This window comes from Capricornis sumatraensis, chromosome 5 (assembly GCF_032405125.1).
Source record: "Capricornis sumatraensis isolate serow.1 chromosome 5, serow.2, whole genome shotgun sequence".
Classification (NCBI taxonomy): domain Eukaryota; kingdom Metazoa; phylum Chordata; class Mammalia; order Artiodactyla; family Bovidae; genus Capricornis; species Capricornis sumatraensis.
Window position 1 is genome coordinate 68,554,233 of NC_091073.1, and position 24,289 is coordinate 68,578,521.

Below are 24,289 nucleotides of genomic sequence, written 5' to 3' on the forward strand. Positions count from 1 at the left end.
GTGATAATCCACAAGCCAAAGAATTATCGGGAACTGAAAGAGGCATAGAAGGATCCTAGAGGCTTCAGAGATAGTGCGGTCCTGCAGACACCTTGATTTTGGACTTCTAGACTCCAGACTGTGACAGAATAAATTTCTGTTGTTTTATGCCAGTCAATTGGCAGTACTTTGTTATGGCAATCCTAGGAAACTAATACCTTGGGTTGTTGTAAATCCCCGGATCAGTAGAGTACACTGACTTTTCTTCTATATACTGAAAAGAAGGAGTTCTACACACTTTATTATTGAGAGCTTATTATGTGCCAGGCAATGGTCTAAGTAGCTTATGTATATTAATACTAACTCATTATTCTCATAATAATCCTCTGAGAGAGGTACTATCCTAGGAATTTCAATCGTGAATAGAGATAACACATGTCATTAAGAATCTGGTGCTACTATTCACAATAGCCAAGATATGGAAGCAACCTATATATCCATCGACAGATGAATGGATAAAGAAGATGGGGTAAATATACATAGTGGAATACTGTGCTGTGCTGTGCCAAGTCGCTTCAGTCATGTCTGACTCTTTGCGACCCTATGGACTGTAGCCCACCAGGCTCTTCCGCCCACGTGATTCTCCAGGCAAGAATACTGGAGTGGGTTGTCATGCCCTTCTCCAGGGGATCTTCCCGACCCAGGGATCGAATCCATGTCTCTTATGTCTCCTGCATTGGCAGGGGACATTGGCAGGTTCTTTACCACGAGCGCTACCTTGGAAGCCCAGCGGAATACTGCTGCTGCTGCTGCTGCTGCTGCTAAGTCGCTTCAGTCGTGTCCGACTCTGTGTGACCCCATAGACGGCAGCCCACCAGGCTCCGCCATCCCTGGGATTCTCCAGGCAAGAACACTGGAGTGGGTTGCCATTTCCTTCTCCAATGCATGAAAGTGAAAAGCGAAAGTGAAGTCACTGAGTCGTGTTCAACTCTCAGCTACCCCATGGACTGCAGCCTACCAGGCTCCTCCGTCCATGGGATTTTCCAGGCAAGAGTACTGGAGTGGGGTGCCATTGCCTTCTCCTCTCAGCCATAAACAAGAATGAAATAATGCCATTTGCAGCAATATGAATGGACCTAGAGATTACTATCCTAAGTGAAGTAAGTCAAATGGAGGAAGACAAATACCATATGATATCATTTATATGGAATCTAAAATACAACAGAAATGAACCTATTTATAAAACAGACTCATATACATAGAGAACAGATTTGTTGTTGCCAAGGGGGAGGAGGGATGGGGAAGGGATGAATTGGGAGTTTAGGACTAGCAGATGCAAATGATTATATACAAAATGGATAAACAACAAGGTCCTACTCTACAGCATAGAGAACTATATTCAATATCCTGTGATAACCATACTGGAAAAGAATATGAAGAAATGTATATATATATATATATACACACACACACACAGTGTCATACAGCAGAAATTAACACAACATTGTAAATCAACTATACTTTAATTAAAAAAAAAAAGAATCTGGTTCTAGGTGATCTGATGGCAGCGTCAGAGGCCTACAAACTCTCTCGAGACATACTGGTTCCTGACTCTGACTAAGGCTTGGCCAAATGAACTCTCTACATTCAAGAGAGCTATGTCACTCTCCTTCCAATCTCTCTTTCGTTTGCATTTATCATAATTGTTTCCTGTCACTCGTAGCAAAAAAAAAAAAAAAATGTTAACTGATATACAAAATTAGCACCAAGGAATAAACTACAGACACCAATTCCTTCAGGGATATTTAGAAATTCGTTCTTGAGGTGAGTTGGGGCACAAAGCATTAAAACTCCTGTTCATAATTTATATGGAGTTAAACAGCATCATACTCAGTGACAGAACAGCTGTTAACACCTCCAAGCATCTGGAACACTGTGCCCACTGCAGGTAACACTCTAGTGAACTGAACAGTGCTGCCAAATGAACAGGAAGGAGCAATGCCAAACCATATGTAAGATGACGTTTTCTTTTTTTTTTTATTTAATTTTAAAATCTTTAATTCTTACATGTGTTCCCAAACATGAACCCCCCTCCCACCTCCCTCCCCATAACATCTCTGTGGGTCATCCCCATGCACCAGCCCCAAGCATGCTGTATCCTGCGTCAGACATAGACTGGCGATTCAATTCTTACATGATAGTATACATGATAGAATGCCATTCTCCCAAATCATCCCACCCTCTCCCTCTCCCTCTGAGTCCAAAAGTCCATTATACACCGCTGTGTCTTTTTTCCTGTCTTGCATACAGGGTCGTCATTGCTATCTTTCTAAATTCCATATATATGTGCTAGTATACTGTATTGGTGTTTTTCTTTCTGGCTTACTTCACTCTGTATAATCGGCTCCAGTTTCACCCATCTCATCAGAACTGATTCAAATGAATTCTTTTTAATGGCAGAGTAATACTCCATTGTGTACATGTACCAAAGCTTTCTTATCCATTCATCTGCTGATGGACATCTAGGTTGTTTCCATGTCCTGGCTATTATAAACAGTGCTGCGATGAACATTGGGGTACATGTGTCTCTTTCAATTCTGGTTTCCTCGGTGTGTATGCCCAGCAGTGGGATTGCTGGCTCATAAGGTAGTTCTATTTGCAATTTTTTAAGGAATCCCCACACTGTTCTCCATAGTGGCTGTACTAGTTTGCATTCCCACCAACAGTGTAGGAGGGTTCCCTTTTCTCCACACCCTCTCCAGCATTTATTGCTTGCAGATTTTTGGATCGCAGCCATTCTGACTGGTGTGAAGTGGTACCTCATTGTGGTTTTAATTTGCATTTCTCTAATAATGAGTGATGTTGAGCATCTTTTCATGTGTTTGTTAGCCATCCGTATGTCTTCTTTGGAGAAATGTCTATTTAGTTCTTTGGCTCATTTTTTGATTGGGTCGTTTATTTTTCTGGAATTGAGCTGCATAAGTTGCTTGTATATTTTTGAGATTAGTTGTTTGTCAGTTGCTTCATTTGCTATTATTTTCTCCCATTCAGAAGGCTGTCTTTTCACCGTGCGTATATTTTCCTTTGTTGTGCAGAAGCTTTTAATTTTAATTAGATCCCATTTGTTTATTTTTGCTTTTATTTCCAGAATTCTGGGAGGTGGATCATAGAGGATCCTGCTGTGATTTATTTACAAATTCAATGCAATCCCTATCAAGCTACCAGCCATATTTTTCACAGAACTAGAACAGATAATTTCAAGATTTGTATGGAAATACAAAAAACCTCGAATTGCCAAAGCAATCTTGAGAAAGAAGAATGGAACTGGAGGGATCAACTTGCCTGACTTCAGGCTCTACTACAAAGCCACAGTCATCAAAACAGTATGGTACTGGCACAAAGACAGACATATAGATCAATGGAACAAAACAGAAAGCCCAGAGATAAATCCACACACATATGGACACCTTATCTTTGACAAAGGAGGCAAGAATATACAATGGAGTAAAGACAATCTCTTTAACAAGTGGTGCTGGGAAAACTGGTCAACCACTTGTAAAAGAATGAAACTAGATCACTTTCTAACACCGCACACAAAAATAAACTCAAAATGGATTAAAGATCTAAATGTAAGACAAGATGACATTTTCTAAGAGCACTTGTTAATTTAAAGTAAGAGAATGATAGGTTTTGACCAAAATTCTCATCTCAGGGTAAAACTAAGGGTCTTTGGGAGTCTGAGGAAACAATTCCTTACCTCATTTCACAGGGAGCTTAACCCCTAAGAATCTAGTTCAGGGATTAACACTAGAGGTTTTAAATTACAGTAACAAATAAGTTCACAGTCTCTCCAGGTTTCTTACATAAAAGTGAAGACAGTGATCAGAAAGAGTGGGGTTCACCTTCAACATGCCCCACCCTCAGGGGCAAGAGGAAGTCAGGATGGCCAAGCCCAGATGGTGACAATTTAACCCCTAGATTACAACATGTATGTATAATTATTAAAATAGTGGGATTATTATAGTAACCAGATCTCAGGTAGCAGTCTAACTATCACAGATTTCAAGCTATAATTAACACAGGATCCCCAGGAATGGAACAAACAGGCAACTCACTAAGGCCTTTATTTCCCCAATGATTCATTATTACTGAGTAGTATTTAATTGTAACAATGTACTATAGTGTGCTTATCAAATTAAGGCCTTTTTTGAAGTCTATAACCAAAAATATTCCAGGTCTATGAAAAAAAGGACTAATTCAACCCACCACATCAGACAGTCATGGCATTGCACCAAACCCCATTGCTGCTGTTCATTTGCTCAGTCGGTATGACTCTTTTCAACCCCATGGACTACAATATGCCAGGCTTCCTTGTCCTTCACTGTCTCCCGGAGTTCACTCACACTCTTGTCCATTGAGTTGATAATGCCATACTTAAGTCAATTTATAGACCTGGAGTCACTTGAACCCCATACTTAATTTATAGACCTGGAGTCACCTGAACAAAGACAGGGCTGTGTATTGACTGCCGTGGCAGAGTCTGTCTGCAATGCAGGAGATCCAGGTTCAATCCCTGAGTCAGGAATATCCCCTGGAGAAGGGAATGGCAACCCACTCCAGTATTCTTGCCTGGATTCTCCATGGACAGAGAAGCCTGACAGGCTACAGTCCAGGAGGTCGCAAACAGTCAGATACAACTGCGTGACTACACAACAATTACAAAACCACACATGCCTAATATAAAGTTTCCTCAGATCCTTCCCTGTCAAACCAGGGGACTGAATGAATGTACTGAACAAAGGCAAATACCCAACCTTTATGAGAACACTGAATATTGGCTCTAAATTACTAGTAATTCTGGAAGCCCAGGAAGATACTGTTGTTGCCAATTATGGAGATTCAGTGATAAATTAACTTTCTAACTTATTTTACCCCAGTGGGGAAGCAGAGCCCATCTATGATTTCTCACCCAGTAACTGAGACCTTAAAGGAAATATATTTCTGTAGAAAACTGTGGAATAACCACTTGGTTCCCTAAGGTATACAGTAAGGGATATTATATTAAAAGGGCTATATAGAAGCCAGTGGAATGCCATCTCTCCAACAGGGAGAAAATCAAAATCAATACCATTTCTAAGCCTGATTTGAGATGGTCTCCTAAAATTTGATTCCAAAAAACTTAACTGTAAAAAAAACAAAATAAAAATTAAAAAACTTAACTGTATATATGTGATAATTCCTATCGAAGAATTTTGGTTTAATAACCAAATTTGATGATAAAAAATCTAATTAATGGATTTGAAAGAGTTAAGGGACTTCCCAGATGGCACTAGTGGTAAAGAACCCACATGACAGTGCAGGAGACATAAAAGATGCAGGTTCGATCCCTGGGTTGGGAAGATCCCCTGGAGGAGGGCATGGCAACGCACTCCATTCTTGCCTGGAGAATCCCACAGGGGAGCTGGCAGGCTATAGTCCATAGAGTCTCAAAGAGTCAGATACAACTGAAGTGACTTAGCACTGAAGCACTGAAGCATAGAGTAAGGTTGATCAGTACAACTTAAAGGGCAACTCTAAATTCATCTGTTATTCACAAACTGTTTTTTCTTGGAGCCAACTAACACATCCCAATCTTAGTAATGCCTTTTCTCCTTTACAATACACGGAGACCAACAGGAACAGTTTGCTTTCACTTAATAGGAGCAAGAGAATACATTTACAAGTATGACCACAATCCAATCCACAGGACCCAGGACTGCCACATCCTCTCATAAGGGCTGCAGCTGCTAAGTCGCTTCGGTCGTGTCCGACTCTGTGCAACCCCATAGACAGCAGGCCACCAGGCTCCCCTGTCCCTGGGATTCTCCAGGCAAGAACACTGGAGTGGGTTCTTCTCCAGTGCATGAAAGTGAAAAGTGAAAACGAAGCTGCTCAGTCATGTCTGACTCGCAGCAACCCCAGGAACTGCAGCCTACCAGGCTCCTCTGTCCATGGGATTTTCCAGGCAAAAGTACTGGAGAGGGTTGCCATTGCCTTCTACTCAAAAGGGCTGAATGGGGCTGAAAGAAATATGAGTGAAAGCCAGGGACCCCATGGACCCTTCCCTGTACTGTCTGGATCAGTCATAAATGAAACTACTATAATCCTCTTCAGGCAAGCACCAGTGTTCTAGATCCCTCAAGAATGAAGACCTAGGCCACAAAACAATTCCAAGGCGCTAATACTATTCTTTCACTCTCTGATCACCTCCAAGAAAGCAGGGATCAACTGGCACTACTGTCTCAATTCCCAACCTAACCTGCAACAGGTGACCAGTTGCAAAACAGGATGTAGCTCCCAACATGACTTCTCCAAGTTGCCATACAATCTTTCCTGCTCCTTCATCTTAATTTTTAAGTTTTTTCTTTCTCTTCTTTTCCTCGACTATTAATATTATGTGTATATTAAACTGTGAACACAAATTGTATGCACCAGTCACTCTAGAGGCAGCAGAATATTAGAACATGAATACTGGAATGACAAATGAAAGGGATAACACCCAGAGAGCCTAGTCTTGAAGAGCCAGGGCTCTCTGAAAGTGCCAGAAGCAGTAGGGGCACAGTTATCTTTCATTGCAGATGGGTAAGAATATGTGTGCGTGCAGCTGTACAAGGGACCGTTGCCCCACGTTAGGTATAAATGCTGAGAAGCTAAAAGTGATAAATGTAAGAACTATTTTTTAGTCTGCCTTATGTATGTGTTTAACTCTGATTCTTGTAATAAACACTCCCTCCAGGCCATAGGTTAGCATGTAATCTAAGCTGAACCATTCAGATTCTCTCAGGATGAAGGGATCCTTAATTTTCTCTCAATCTCCTCTCAAGACTGAGGAATCCTTCTGTGAATCAAAGTCAACTTCGTCCAAAGCAATTTCAAGGCGCTAATACTATGCATTCACTCTCTGATCACCTCCAAGAAAACAGGGATCAACTGGCACTACTGTCTCACTTCCCAACCTAACCTGCAAACTTCTCTTCATCCATGTCCATTCTTATCTTCTTGCCTTCTGTCACAGAGAAAAAAAATTTCACACAAGCTTAAAGATAGCCCTTCCATCTGCACAGCTCATCCCATCTCCTACTGTCTACTCTAGATCCCTTCTCTAGAAGAACGAATCTCATTCCTCTATGCTACACATTCAATTTTTCCCATTTCTCTTTACCCTACATGGTCACCAATGATCATTCTCCCTCTTCCTTTCACAGCTGTTTCTTTAAAGGGCCATAAACACTCAGCCTTTCCCACCTCTCACTACTTCACTCTCTGCAAATCTAGGTTTTGTTACCACTGTGCCCATTCATCCACCCTCACCAAGAACACTAATGAACCACTAGTTGGAAAACAATGTGAAAACGTATCAGTCTTTATGTCACTAAATCTTGCCTTCCAGGTGCCAGCCCAGCTGGTTCTCCTGCCTCTCTGACTGCCCAGTCAGAATCTATTATTGGTTGTTCATTTTCTCCAGGTCATGGTCCTAAGGTCCCTCTTGTTCCATCTTATCTCTCTGTGCATTTTTACCCTTCCCAGGGCTTCAAATACAATCATTCTGCTCATTCACTTCAAATACATACATTCTGCTCACTCCCAAATCTCTACTTCAGTTCTGCCTACCAGACGCTTCTATTTCAAACAGAACATGCTCGAAACCACTCTCACTAAATTTCCACGTAAGGTCAACAGTAATAATTGTTAAACTTTAGTGTGCCACCATTCAACTTTGGAGCTTGTCAAAATGTAGATACCTAAGCCACCATCCAATCCATCTACCCTCCAGAGAATATGATCTTTGAGGATCCGGTACACATGGGACAGAAAATCTTCATACACAATAATCACTTCAGAATATTATGATGTAGGTGGTCCAGGCTTTGGGAAATAATGATCAGTGTTTTTTTTCTTCTGTATGGAACACACAGAGAGAGAATGATTTTTGTATAGTATGCTCGGGAAAACAGAGGAAGCTGCTCATAGCTGGATGAAAATTAGGGGGATGCAACATTTCAGCATACTGGTAACCACTAGTGGCACCCCACTGAGAAATAAGGAGTGAACACCATGTTATTCAGATAACCAGTAAGTACAGTTTACAACCGAGTTGAGCTTTAAATAGTTTAGGCAGAGGTGGGTATGAAACTGTTTCTCTCTGGTAGGTATTTTTGTGGTATGACTCTTCTAGGCTGCCAAATTATAGGGGAATTATACATTTAAACAAACACTTGAGCAAGAGGCAGGGTTGATAATCATTGAAGAACCACTCAGGACATCCTCCAAATAGAAGACCTTCACAGCTCCTATCAGTAGGAAGGCAGCGCCCAGATCATCCTTATATACAATGTAGTAGGTGCTCAGAACAGCTTAGTGACTTCCACTCCTCATTGCTTATATCATTTTCTCCTTTCACTGTACAACCCAAATTCTACTATTTTCATTATAGGCAAGAGAAAAAAAATAAAGAGAAATGTAAAGGGGCAATATTTATATAAAACGAACAGAAGAAAAAGTATTATAAGTTTTCTTTTTAAGAGGTCAGTGACTATAGTCAGTGACTATCTTAATTACAAAAAAAAAAAAGCTCATGACTATAAATCATTTAAACCAAATATAAATTTCAAATTGCAATAATACACACCTAAAATGTTTTAAAGACCACTTGATATATGAACATGCAAAGATGAGCAAAAAATATAAGAATAAAATAGAATATTGTTTCTAGTATCAAAATACAAAAATGAAAGCAATGATTTAAGAATTGTTTTCTACAAAGAGAGAAATTAACATAATTTGTCCATTCTGGTAAACAGCTTTTAGATTCAATTTTAAATAATTTTTCTTGCAAATAATTTCTATAAAAGAAAAATTTTCAAAACTGAAAATATTTTGCCAGTTCTACCCTACAACACCTGATTTTGCAACAAATAAAAATAAATTAAGTGATACTTTATAATATTTTTCTGAGTCCCAGCAAATATGACAGAATCAACACAGACCAGAAAAATACAAACAACAAAACACAAGTAATAAGTACATTTATCAGCCTGTTACCTAATATTACTTATAAGGCAAATTATCTTAAAAACTGAGTCAATTTGTTTCAAAAAAAAAAACTGGGACATAATCATGACAGTTCACCTAAGTTCTGTAAAGTATACATTTTTTTAAAAATTGTTTTTATTTCATCCCTATAAAATGCTTTGTTCAACGTGTTTGGTGATAAGTTGTTTACCTTGTCCATTTCCTGTATTGTCAACATCAGCCAAACACAAACAGCCTTGATCAAATTCTTCTTTATCTCCCAGAACAGTAGACCACCAATCACGGGCTTTAAATAAAGACATTTTCGTTCACCCTAAAAAGAAAGCATTTATTTATAATCAAAATCCACTTTACAAAGTGCAAGTCACAACAGGATTTATGAATTGATTAACTCCTACAGCATACAGAGCAAACTAAACTTAGACAACTTTGAGAAAAAATATTGTATTTAACTCTAATTTTTTGGTATTTTGTGGACATACGTGAAACCACAACTCCAAATGAGTGGAAACATGAATCAAATATTTTGCCATGCCGTTGGAAAGTGAAGCTGAGAAATTATACATTTACGTTGCATCAATTCTCTCCTCTGGGACATTTAGCAGACAACTGCACAAAGTAATATATTCTTTGAAGGATCAAGATCCAAATTCTACCAGCACTAGTCAGCACATAATTCCTAGACAAAACACCTAATTTCCCTTCAGTGTGGTCATTAGAAAGACTGTAGCATCTCCTGTCACAATGAGTTGCTAAGAAGAGCAAATGAGATCAAATGCATCAATGACTAATACTGGAAGGGGTACATTACAAGTACTCAAAAAGTACTCACTCTCTTTCCCCTAACTGTAGAAAGGAAGATGGAAGAGGAAATTCACACCAAAAAAAACAACTAGGAAATGTGGGCTGTAGTCTATTTATAGCACTAATTACCTGTGTGTCCTCAGGCAACTCACGTAACCCCTTTGCACTTTGATTCCTCAATTAAAATGAGTATACACCAGCCATACCACTGGGTTACGGATGTGGTGGATGTGAAAGCACACTGGACCTTTTAAACTACAGTACAAACCACACAGGGGGCTTCCCAGGTGGATCAGATGGTAAAGAATCTGCCTTCAATGCAGGAGATCCAGGTTCAATCCCTGGATATGCAAGATCGCCCGCAGAAGGGAATGGCAACCCACTGCAGTATTCTTGCCTAGAGAATTCCATGGACAGAGAAACCTGACAGGCTATATGGTCCATGGGGTCGCAAAGAGTCAGACATGACTGAGTGACTAACACTTTTTAGGGCTTCCCTGGTGGCTAAGACAGTAAAGAATCCACCTGCAGTGTGGGAGACCTGGGTTCAGTTCCTGGGTTGGGAAGATCTCCTAGAGGAGGGCATGGCAACCCACTCCAGTATTCTTGCCTGGAGAATCACCACAGACAGAGGAGCCTGGCAGGCTACAGTCTATGGGATCACAAAAAGTCAGACATGACTGAGCAACTAAGCACACACATAACATACCCACCCTGGGATTCTATGAGAATTTATTTATCTAACATAAACGAAGCTTCCTTCAGGATACACTGATTTGAATGATAGTTAGGATAAGCAGTCAACTCTTTTTATTCAAAGAAGCTCTGTTCTATAAGTGGCAGCAAACATTGAATTTGCAAACACTGAACCATTGCTTCTAGAGGAAATGGGGGTTAGAGTCACGCAAGCTTCTATTCATAGCATTTTCAGCAACCAATCAATACATAATTTTGTTTCTTGTGTGTTTCTGTTTAAAGATAGTTTATTTTATATACTGCTGGTTCATTAACATTGATCTCAATGACCAACAACACTACAACTCATATTTGAAGAAAACTTATCTACTATATGTATTTTCTCCATAGAGTACATCACAGCCTTCTTGTACTTAGGAACATTAGACAGTACTTGAGCACTACTCTGGGGGACAATTTTAAATAGCAATATCACACACACATTCACATAAAACCCAAACCACAGAGATGGAAGAAGTAGACTACGTAGGCACTAAGTAGACTATGAAAAAAATGAGAGCTGAAACAAGACAAGAAGGCAGAGAGCTGCTGTGTTTGACATCAGCTGGGAATATCCGTTATCAAGTGACTCCGATTTTTTGCCACTATGCCCACAACCATGAATGACACCAAAAGCACTATGAATATTGATTTGGGATTGCAAAAAATTTTGGTGAGCAGAAAAACTCACAAATACAGAATATGCAAATAATGAGGATCATCATACTTTTTTTAAAGGTAGATCAATCTGCTTCTTTCAGTAGGCCTTCCACACAGGTTAAACACAGAAATCAAGATTACTTGTATTCATAGAGTTGGCTAAGAAATTAGCTGACCATAATATGGTGGTAAAAAGTACAGCCTCTGGAGGCAGTTGATATGAGTTTGAATCCCTGCTCTACCATATACTAACCAGGCAACCAGATGCAGGTTACTAAAAGTTACTGAATTTCTCTATACTTTGGCTTCCTCATTTGTTAATATAAAATAAAGGTAAGAATGGTATGTGAGGACTGAATAAAAACACAGTAGAGTCAACCTACAAAATAGGAGAAAGTATTTGCAAATCAGGTATCTGAAAAGAGTCACGATACACAATACATAAAGAACTGGTAAAATTCAACAACAATAACAAAAATTTAAATGGGCAAAGGAATTAAGGAGATATTAATCTAAATAAGATAGACAAATGGACAAGTATATGAAACAATGCTCAATGTCACTAATCATTAGAGATATGCAAGTCAAAACCACAATGAGATACTACCTCACATCCATTAGGATGGCTATTACCAAAAATAGTAAGTGTTAGCAATGATGTAGAGTAATCAAACCCTTGTGCACTGTTGGTAAGAATATAAAATGATGCTGCCACTGTGGAAACAGTATGGTGTTTTCTCAAAATATTAAAAATTTAAATTACCATTTGATCCAGCAATTCCACTTCTGGGAATACAGCCAAATAAACTGAAAGCAGTTTCTCAAAGAGATATTTGTACAACCATGTTCATGGCTCAGTGATAAAGAATCCACCTGCAATGCAGGAGACCTTAGAAATGCAGGTTCAATCTCTGGCTAGGGATGATCCCCTGGAGAAGGGCATAGCAACCCACTCCAGTATTCTTGCCTGGAGAATCCCATGGACAGAGGAGCCTGGTGGGCTACAGTCCATAGGATCACAAAGAGTTGGACATGACTGAAGCACCCAAGCACGTACACATACATATGTTTATAGCAGCATTATTCACAAGACCCAAAGGTAGAAACAAACCACCTGTCCACTGGCAAATAAGTGGATAATCAAAATTTAGTATATACATACAATGGAATTTTTTTTTGCTGGAGCAGCACTCTTTTTTGTTGAAGTATAGTTGATTTACAATGTTGTGTCAGTTTCTGGTGTACAGCAAAGTGATTCAGTTGTGTGTGGGTGTGTGTATATATATACATACACACACACACACACACACATATATATATTATATATAGTTTCCATTATGGTTTAGTACAGAATATTGTATATTGTGCTCTATAGTACGACCTTGTTGTTTACCTATCTTATATATAGTAGTATGTATCTGCTAATCTCAGCTTCCTGATTTATCTTTACCCCACCTCCCTTTTCCTTTTAGTAACCATAAGTTTGTTTTCTATGTCTGTGAGTCTGTTTCTGTTTCATAAGAAAGTTTGTGTCATATTTTAGACTCCATATATAAGTGCTATCATATTTGCCTTTCTCTGACATTTCATTTAGTATGCTAATCTCTAGGTTCACGCATGTTGCTTCAGATGGCACTATTTCATTCTTTCTATGACTGAGTGGTATTCCACTGTGAGAGAGAGAGAGAGAGAGAGAGAGAGAGAGAGAGTGTGTGTGTGTGTGTGTGTGTGTGTGTGTGTGTGTGTACCCTACATCTTCTGTATTCATTCATCTGTTGATGGACAATTGGGTTGCTTCCATATCTCTTGTGTGTGTGTGTGCTCAGTCTCATCCTGCTCTTTGCGACCTCTTCTTTGAGACCTCACAGACTGCACCCCACAAGGCTCCTCTGTCCATGGAATTCTCCAGGCAAGAATATTGGAGTGGGCTGCCATTCTCCAGAGTATCTTCCGGACCCAGGGACTGAACCCAGGTCCCCAGGATTGCAGGAGGATTCTTAACCATCTAAGAGAAGCCCAGAAGTCCTAAGAGGCTGCCTTTTCCTTTACTTCATTATTTTTTTATTGAAGTATATGTGAGTTCCAATACTAGTTTCAGGTGTATAGCACAGTGATCCAGTATTTTTATAGATTATATTCCACTAAGAGTTATTACAAAGGGATTTCCCTGGTGGTCCAGTGGTTAAGACTCTGTGCTTCCCAGTGCAAGAGGCATGAGTTTGATCTCTGGTTATGGAACTAAGATTCCACATGCTACGAGCACAACCAAAAAAAAAAAAAGTTTTTACAATATAATGACTATAATTCCCTGTGCTGTACAACTTATCCTTGTTGCTTATCTACCTTTTTAACTTTTTATTGGATTATAGTTGATTTATAAAAAGGTTGCATTTTAAATAATTTCATTTCTGCAACATTTTCAAAGTTATAAAATTAAGCTGATGGAGAACAGACTAGTGGTTACCAAGGTTAAGAAAGGGTATGACTTTAAAGGATTAATGCAAAGGAATTTCTTTGACGTGATGAAAAAGTTCTAGAACCAAACTTTGGTGGTGGTTCCAAGGCATAAATTTTATTTCTTAGAACTGTATTCCTAAAAAAAAAAAAAAGTGTATGTAATATAAATCACGGTGAGATTGAAATAAGATCTGTAATTTAGCTATAGTACTAAATAGAGTATAGTTGCTGTCGTTCAGTCGCCCAGTCGTGTCCGACGCTTTGCGACCCCATGGACTGCAGCACGCCAGGCGTCCCTGTCCCTCCCCTTCTCCCAAAGTTTGGCCATTGCATTGGTGATGCCAGCCAGCCATCTCATCTTCTGATGCCCTCTTCTCCTTCTGTCCTCAATCTTTCCCAGCATCAAGGACTTTCCAATGAGTCCAGCTATTTGCATCAGATGACCAAAATACTGGAGTTTCAGCTTCAATATCAGTCCTTCAAATCAGTATTCAGGGTTGATCTCCCTTAAGATTGACTGGTTTAATCTCCCTGCTGTCCAAGGAACTCTCAGGAGCCTTCAGCACCACAGTTCAAAGGTGTTAAAGCTTCAACACCCTGTCTTTACAGTCCAGCTCTCACAACCATATGTGACTACTGGGAAAATCATAGCCTTGACTATTTGCTGGCAGAGTAATCTTTTTGCTTTTCAACACACTGTCTAGCTTTTTCATAGCTTTCCTCCCCAAAAGCAAACGTCTTCTGATTTCGTGGTTGCAGTCGCCATCCACAGTGATTTGAGAGCCCAAGAAGAGGAAATCTGTCACTACTTCCACCTTTTCCCCTCTATTTGCCATGAAGTAATGGAGCCAGATGCCATTGTCTTAGTTTTCTTAATATTTAGTTTTAAGCTGGCTCTTTCACTCTCCTCCTTCACCCTCAACAAGAGGCTCTTTACTTCCTCTTCTCTTTCTGCCATTAGAGTGATATCATTCACCTATCTGAGGCTGTTGCTGTTTCTCCCACCTATCTTGATTCTAGCTTGTAACTCATCCAGCCGGGTATTTCTCGTGATGTGCTCAGCATATAGGTTAAACAAACAGGGTGATAGCAGACAGCCCTGTCGTACTCCTTTCTCAATCTTGAACCAATCAGTTGTTCCATGCAGGGTTCTAACTGTTGACTCTTGACCCGCATACAGGTTTATCAGGAGACAGGTAAGATGCTCTGGTATTCTCATCTTTTTAAGAGCTTTCCTCAGTTTATTATGATCCACACAGTTGAAGGCTTTGGCGTAGTCAATCAAACAGAGGTAGGTGTTTTTCTGGACTTTCCCAGCTTTCTCTATGATTCAATGAATGTTGACAATTTGATCTCTGGTTCCTCTTCCTTTTCCAAACCCAGCTTGGACATCTGGAAGTTCCTGGTTCACATAATGCTAAAGCATAGCATGAAAGATTTTAAGCATGACCTTACTAGCATGGTCCAATGATTAGCACATTCTTTAGTACTACTCTTCTTGGGAACTGGGATGAGGACTGACCTTTTCCAGTCCTGTGGCCACTTCTGGGTCTTCCAGATTTGCTGACATATTGAATGCAACACCTTAATGGCATCATCCTTTAGGGTTTTGAATAGTTCTACTAGAATTCCATCGCATCCACTAGCTCTATTAACAGCAATGCTTCCTAAGGTCCACTTGACTTTGCTCTCCAGAATGTCTGGCTCTGGGTGAGTGACCACACCATCGTAGTAATCCAATTCATTAACATCTTTTTTGTACAGTTCTTCTATGTATTCTTTCCATCTCTTCTTGATCTCTTCAATAATCAGGGGAAAGACTAGAGAGTTCTTCACGAAAATTGGAGATATCAAGGGAACATTTTGCCCAAAGACGGGCACAATAAAGGACAGAAACAATGGCAACCTAGTAGACACTGGACAGATCAAGCAGAGATGGAAAGAATACACAGAAGAACTGTCCAAAAACGATCTTAATGAACAGTATTACTATGATGGTCTTGGGTGGCCCTACGTGGCATAGCTCAATATTTACTGTACTAATGTCAATTTAATGGCTTTGATAACTGTACTTTATCACTGGGAAACCACTATTTTTGCAGCTTCTATGTGATCGTAAAACCCTTTCAAAGTGACAATTTTAAAGAAACAACAGGGTAGGGGAGAAAGAAAATTCCATGTAAGGCCCTCTCTTTATGTTAAAAAAGAAAGCAGTCAGGTAAAGGCAAGGGATTGATGAAAATGAAGGAAAAATACCTAGCAGGTAAGTAAACTTGTCATGAGTTTTAACATGTGGGAGAGTTTCTGAAAAACCATCTGTATCACCTGTTATTAATAATGGCACTATGTAAAACCATACAGATTGCCAGATGACTAAACTTCAAATCTCATAGCAAATATTCAAAACCATAATAAACACTTCTATTGTACTTTTATTGAATTTTTTAATTTGAGAGGGATGTAACAGTATTTAATAAATGCCATATATTCCCATTACATACTTGAGATACATTGGAAAATTGTAACACATCATACCATTGGACTGCCACAATAAAGACACATCATTCTCCTGCAGCCCAGGGAAGAATATGACCCCAATTCAACACCATCCAATAATTCACTAGGAGGTCTCAGAACACTCAGCATATAGTCATCATCATGGCTATGATAATGATGGATATGATTACTTCAAAGGACAAGAAGCATAATTGGGAAGGGCGAAAAGTGTATGTACCTATAGTTTGAATATAAACACACATGACTTCATCAGATGAAAATACCTATTATGTGAATATGGCCTTAGAAACTTTTGTTAGTGAACAAATTTTTTCAGCCTGCTAGAATAAAGGTGGGTGGGGGGAGGAATCTCCAATATGAAAAAGTAACTCTCCAACACTGTGTGTAAATGGAACTGTTCTAAATCAAGCAGTAATTTCTCATGGACTTCTATCATAAAATTGAATATCTGTTCTTATTAACAAAATACAACTGGCAACATTTAGTTCCTTCCTGTTTCTCCTGCTCTACCAATTTCTCCTTAGACACCTACCACTTCATTAGCTTCTGAAAGTCCTCCTTTTCTAGATTATTTAGCTTTGCTACCCCAAGTGTAGGCCCTGGACTAGCAGGTCAGCATCACCCAAGAGCTTGTGAAAGTTGAGAATCCCAACTCCACCCCAAACAACATCCGCAAGTGATTCACATGCACCTTGAAGTTTGAAAACCAGTAGTTAAACTGATACCTGAGAGCCTATGCGGATGTTTTCTTTTAGCAATGCTCTACTTCTCTTCCTTTTTACTGTGACCCCTACCACTAGTCATCTTTCAAAAGTTCAGAAAAAAAAAAAACTCATTTTTAAAATCAACAGCCTCCACAGCTAGAAGGTACTTACCAATGAGATAGTCTTCTCATTCTATAGGTATATGACTCCCCTAAGTTCAGTTCAGTTCAGTCGCTCAGTCACGTCTGATCTTTGCGACCCCATGGACCAAAGCACGCCAGGTCTCCCTGTCCATCACCAACTCCCAGAGTTTACCCAACTCATGTCCATTGAGTCAGTGATGCCATCCAACCATCTCATCCTCAGTCGTCCCCTTCTCCTTCAGCCTTCAATCTTTCCCAGCATCAGGGTCTTTTCAAATGAGTCAGCTCTTCACGTCAGGTGGCCAAAATATTGGAGTTTCAGCTCCAGCATCAGTCCTTCCAATGAACACCCAGGACTGATCTCCTTTAGGATGGACTGGTTGGATCTCCCTGCAGTCCAAGGGACTCTCAAGAGTCTTCTCCAACACCACACTTCAAAAGCATCAATTCTTCAGTGCTCAGCTTTCTTTATAGTCCAACTCTCACATCCATACGTGACCACTGGAAAAACCATAGCCTTGACTAGACGGCCCTTTGTTGGCAAAGTAATGTCTCTGTTTTTTAATATGCTATCTAGGTTGGTCATAACTTTCCTTCCAAGGAGTAAGCATCGTTTAATTTCATGGCTGCAGTCACCATCTGCAGTGATTTTGGAGCCCCAAAAAATAAAGTCTGACACTGTTTCCACTGTTTCCCCATCTATTTCCCATGAAGTGATAGGACTGGATGCCATGATCTTAGTTTTCTGAATATTGAGCTTTAAGCCAACTTTCTCACTCTCCTCTTTCACTTTCATCAAGAGGCTCTTTAGTTCTTCTTCACTTTCTGCCATAAGGGTGGTGTTATCTGCACATCTGAGATTATTGATATTTCTCCCAGCAATCTTGATTCCAGCTTGTGCTTCATCCAGCCCAGCATTTGACATGATGTACTCTGCATATAAGTTAAATAAGCAGGGTGACAATATACAGCCTTGACGTACTCCTTTTCTATTTGGAACCAATCTGTTGTTCCATGTCCAGCTCTAACTGTTGTTTCCTGACCTGCATATAGGTTTCTCAAGAGGCAGGTCAGGTGGTCTGGTATTCCCATCTCTTTCAGAATTTTCCACAGTTTATTGCGATCCACATAGTCAAAGGCTTTGGCATAGTCAATAAAGCTGAAATAGATGTTTTTCTGGAACTCTCTTGCTTTTTCCATGATCCAGCAGATGTTGGCAATTTGATCTCTGGTTCCTCTGCCTTTTCTAAAACCAGCTTGAACATCTGGAAGTTCATGGTTCATGTATTGCGGAAGCCTGGCTTGGAGAATTTTGAGCATTACTTTACTAGCGTGTGAGATGAGTGCAATTGTGATGTAGTTTGAGCATTCTTTGGCATTGCCTTTCTTTAGGACTGGAATGAAAACTGACCTTTTCCCGTCCTGTGGCTATTGTTGAGTTTTCCAAATTTACTGACATAGAGTGCAGCACTTTCACAGCATCATCTTTCAGGATTTGAAATAGCTCAACCGGAATTCCATCACCTCCACTAGCTTTGTTCGTAGTGATGCTTTCTAAGACCCACTTGACTTCACATTCCAGGATGTCTGGCTCTAGATTAGTGATCACGCCATCATGATTATCTGGGTCATGAAGATCTTTTTTGTACAGTTCTTCTGTGTATTCTTGCCACCTCCTCTTAGTATCTTCTGCTTCAGTTAGGTCCATACCATTTCTGTCCTTTATCGAGCCCATCTTTGCATGAAATGTTCCCTTGGTATCTCTAATTTTCTTGAAGAGATTCTAGTCTTTCCCATTCTATTGTTTTCCTCTATTTCTTTGCACTGACCACTGAGGAAGGCTTTCTTATCTCTCCTTGCTATTCTTTGGAACTGTGCATTCACATGGGTATATCTTTCCTTTTCTCCTTTGCTTTTCGCTTCTCTTCTTTTCAGAGCTACTTGTAAAGCCTCCTCAGACAGCCATTTCGCTTTTTTTGCATTTCTTTTCCTTGGGGATGGTCTTGATCCCTGTTCAAATTACAGAGCTAATGGCAGAAGCATTTCTGCATTCCCTCTCCAGGTCTCTAGACCTGGTTTTATTAGGCTGTCATTGCCTGCAATAATATCTGAAACACTGAAAAAGCATGGGTCAGTTAGAGGTTTTTTTTGTTTTGCTTTGTTGTAATTTTTAAAAAGGTGTGGGGGGTGCTATTTTTAAACCTAGGTCCAACAAATGGCTCTTCTTCACCGGACCGCAGCTACTTTATTTCAGACCAACTTACCTTCATACTAGGGCAAAACATCAGTTAATACATAGCGAGCATGACAGTCAGTCGTATCTGACTCTCTGTGACCCCATGGACTGTAGCCCACCAGGGTCCTCTGTCCATGGAATTTTCAGGCAAGAATACTGGAGTGGGTTGTCATTTCCTTCTCCAGGGGTTCTTCCCCATCCAGGGATCAAACCCACGTCTCCTGCTTGCCAGTTGTATTCTTTAACACTGTGCCACCTGGGAAGCCCTAATATATAGCAGAATTGCATGAATTACATTACATCACAATTCAGCACACTGGTTCGCCCAAGACCCAGGTGTTATCATTTACCATTGTGGACAATCAACTGCTGAACAAGGTCTGCTGCTAAATTAATGAACAATAGGAAAACTAACAATTTGAACTGATGGCCAGTAGCGTGTCTCCCAGTGCCTCTCTTTTCCATTTCAAAGGCAGAAGCAGAGAACGGTGCACTGCTCACTCCCAAAAAAATTAACAAAACACAAACCCTCATTTGTGCTAAATTTGGACATCATTAATTTCCTTTTCTCAAAAATTGGTGTATTTTTACATGATAGCTTAGGCTGCAGGACAAAAGATTTCAAAGGGGAGTTCCTCTCCACTTTGGCTTCATACATTGGACAGCAAGTCTGAACAAGGTTGCTAGATATCCCTGCTTATCTGCAAAAAAAAAAAAAAAAAAAGCTTAATCTCTTGGCTTGAAAAATAAAACACACCTACAAAAAAATTCTCTTTGCACATATCAGCTGTGTTCCTAATAACCTTATACATAATCATTTTTATTGCTCATTCACTCAGTCACTTCAGTTGTGTCGGACTCTGGAACCCTATGGACTGTAGCCCGCCAGGCTCCTCTGTCCGTGGGGATTCTCCAGGCAAGAATACTGGAGTGGGTTGCCATGCCCTCCTCCAGGCGATCTTTCTGACCCAGGGATCAAACCCATGTCTCTTTGCATCTCCTGCATTGACAGGGAGGTTGTTTACCACTAGCACCACCTACTTGCTCTTAAATATAAGTCTTACAGACTCCAGAGCACATTGATATCTAATGGAACTCTGATGAAATCTTGTGATAATATAGGTATTTCTCCCATAACCATATGTTATACAACTTAAAGTTTCAGAGAATTCCACTTTCAGCATGACATGTGAGAAGTTCCATGGGCCCACTTCCCTGTGAAACTCTGAAAATTATTTTTTAAAACAATCATTTAACGTCTCTGGAAGTTGTCCTAGGAGCATACAGCAAATAAAGAAACGCTAAAAATCTAAAACTCAGTAAGAACAGTAAGAGTCTGTAATATTTAAACTAACACTCCCTCCTCCATACTCCTAGTTCAGCAAGACAGTACTGCACTCCAGACTGGTATAGCCAAGAACCCTCTCCCCACAGCTCCCAATCAGAAAATCATTTTCCCAGGAGGGGCAGGACGTCAGCCTTATTTGTCCTGCTGCCACCTATCTGTTACTGACTATAGAAGACATTGAAAATTTAAACAGACTTATAAAAAGTAGAAAGACTGAAGTAGTAATCAAAAAACTACCTACAAAAAAAGACCAGGCTCAAAGAAAAAAAGGGAGGAAAGACTAAGCTCAGATGGTAAATTCCACCAAATGTTTTTTAAAAATTAACACCAATTGTTCACTAATCTCTCCAAAAAATAAAAGAGGAGGGGTCACTTCCCAACTCATTCTATGAAACTAGTGTTACACTGATAACAAAACTAGACAAATACAAGAAAAGAAAACTATGGACCAGTGTCTCTTACAAATATGTATGTAAAAATCTTCAACACAACACCAGCAATGTGAATCAAGCAACATATGATTAGAATTAAACACCATGGCCAAGTGTAATTTACCCTCAGGAAAGCAATGTTAGTTTAACACCCAAAATTATTTAAGAAAATATACCAAAACTATAAAGTAAAATTTAAAAAACACCTGATCATATAAACAGAGTCAGAAAAAGCATTTGACAAAATCCAAAACTCTTCAATTGTAAAAACTCTTGATGAAAGAAATTTTCACATATGAGATATGAGGAAGTCATTCTGGCTTAAAATATAATTAAATTTAAACTTTACATGAACTAGAGCAGCCTGTCAAATAGCCTGTCTTATAACCTGTCAAATATGCATGGTACATCTGCTTTAATCATTAAAGAAAAGAGTGCATCTAAAAATCAAAATGGAGTAACTGTGATTCAGACATCCAGAATGGAGCCAGATGGCCATGGTGGATGTATTTTATTCATGTCACTGCATCACTGAGAACTTAGATTATCTGAACTGTATCAAACTCAACAATACATGCAGAAGTTTTCAAAACAATATCTGCTAACAGCTACCAGCTGCAACCTTATAATCTCAAAGTCTTTCCTCATAACTATGCAACCATTTCAAACCCCAATAAATCCTTGCTTAACAAGCATCCTTCCAAGCTCCAATACTAATTCTTCACAAACAACTTACATAACTTTGTGGTTATAAAGTTGTAACTTCTTGAATCTGTGTCTCCCAGGCTGTGGCCCTCAGTCTGGCTCAAATAAAGCTCTTCTATTCTTATTATAGATCGTTTATGGATTATTAGCACCTATGTTTTCAACATACTAGGATAGAAAGGAACTTCCTCAAACAGAAAGAGAACACTTACATGCAAAACTCATAGTTTATACCATACTTAATGGTGAATGACTGGATGCTCTCTCCCTAATATCAGACACAAGTCTAGGATGTCCTTCTTAACCACTTCATTTGACTGTTATATTAGAGGCTGTAAATTAGCCAATTAAGTGGGAGAAAAATTAAAGGCTTACAGATTGGAAAGGAAGAAGTAAAACTATCTTTACTTACAGATGACATGATCTTGCATATAGAAAATCCTCAAGAATTCAGTAAAAACAAACAAACAAACAAACAAAAACTATTAGAGCTAGTAAACAACTCAGTAAGGTTGAAGGATACAAGATCAACATAACGGAAATTAACTGTATTTCTATGTACTGGCAATGAACAATCCGAAAATAAGAAACAACTGCATTTACAACAGCATCCAAAGAATAAAACACTTAGGGATAAAAGTAACAAAAGACATATAAAATATATACTCTGAAAACTACAAAATATAGTCAAAAGAAAAAAAGATCTAAACAGGAAAATACACCATGTTCATGGTTCTGAAGCGTTAACATTATTAAGATGGCAATACTTTCCTAATTGATCTCCACATTCAATGCAATCCCTACCAGATTTCCACATGGCTTCTTTGTACAAATTGGCAGGCTTCTGATGAAATTCTTATAGAATTACCAGGGACTCAGAATGGTCAAAATAATCTTTTAAAAGAAGAACAAAATTGGAGAACTCATATTTCCCCCATTTCAAAAATTACTACAAAGCAACGGTTATCAGGACAGTATGGTACTGGCATATGAGTAGACATAGACAAATGAAAAAGAAGTGAGAGTTCAGAAGTAAACTCATGCTTATAGGAGCCTTACTCATAATACCCAAAAGGTGTAAATGACCCAACTGCCCACCAATTAATGAATATACAAATGCAAAGTAGCATAGCCATACAGTAGAATATTAGTCAGAGATGAAAGGAATGGAGTAACTAATATATGCTGCAACATGGATGAAACTTGAAAACATTACTTCAAGAGAAAGAAGCCAATCACAGAAGACCACATATTATATGATTCCATTTATATAAAATGTACAGAATACACAAATCCATAGAGACAAAGTAAATTGGTGGTTTCTTAGGTTTAAAGGACAGGAGAAGACAGGAAAGCTATAAGCTCAGGGTACAAGGTTTCTTTCTGAGGTGATAAAAATATTCTAAGATTTACTGTCATGCAACTGATGGCTGCACATATCTGTGAATAGATTAAAAAATTGAATTGTATACATTAAATGGTTTAATTGTATGGCATGTGAGTTATATTTCAATAAAGCTGCTATTTTTTAAAGAGTACATAGTGATGAACACATGGGGGATTGCTTTACTATTATTTGTGTTTTTGTTTATGTTTAAAATTTCCCATAAAAAAATAATAAAATAATATTTTACTCTCTTTAATAATTGAGTGACTTTATTTTTATTTTTCATTTGCTAAAATCAGTTCAGTTCAGTTCAGTCGCTCAGTGTTTTATTTTTTCTTTGGCTGCACTGGGTCTTCCTCGTGGCACGCAGGATCTTCGAACTTCATTGCAGCATGTGGGATCTTTACTTGCAGCATGTGAGATCTAGTTCCCTAAGCAGGTATCGAACCCAAGCCCCCTGCACTGGGAGCATGGAGTCCTGGTCACTGGATCAAAAGGAAGTCCCAAAGTTTCACCTTTTTAAAATTAGGATACTCCTGTATTTTGGCCACATTTACCACTCTATCAGAAGAACAATAGGTTGGCAAATTAAATTCAGAAGATTAGCAAAATAAATTCTACCCTTTCTCCTAGAAGGACAGCCTACCCCATTGACAGAGAAAAAAAATTAACCATAAATTAAAACTCATATAAAATGCTAATTCATTTTCCAAGTTCAAAAACATACAGGTCTTGACTTTAACATATTAAGGTAAGCAGCTGGATGGCAGAGGTCTATTATTGGCAGGAAAGGAAGAAAGGAAGAATGGTAATAAGGCATTTTCAGCCATGAAATATGGCTTTTTTGTTACAAAAACAAATTTAAAATATTCCAAATAACAAAAGTTTAATATGCATAAATTGATTTTAATTCTATTTAATTGTCTTCAATAAAAGTAAGAAATAAGAATTTGCATTTTATCCCCTATTCATTCAGTGTTAATTTCCAGATCCTTAATGATTTTCTGTTTTTCTGCCTGTTGTGCTTAGTCACTTAGTCATGTTCAACTCTTTGCAACCCTTTAGACTGTAGCCAACCAGGCTCCTCTGTCCATGAGATTTTTCAGGCTAG

At 39.0% G+C, this 24,289-nt stretch overlaps 1 protein-coding gene across 6 annotated transcripts in view; it reads right to left on the reverse strand.

The window, feature by feature from the left end:
- BBS9 (Bardet-Biedl syndrome 9) overlaps positions 1 to 9,353 on the reverse strand; it is a 461,875-nt gene extending 452,522 nt beyond the window's left edge. For all 6 annotated transcript variants that reach the window (XM_068972538.1, XM_068972537.1, XM_068972536.1 and 3 more), the window contains exon 1: positions 9,242 to 9,353. In XM_068972538.1, the coding sequence (XP_068828639.1) occupies positions 9,242 to 9,353 (112 nt within the window). The remainder of the gene's footprint in view (positions 1 to 9,241) is intronic.
- Between the last annotated feature and the right edge of the window lie 14,936 nt (positions 9,354 to 24,289).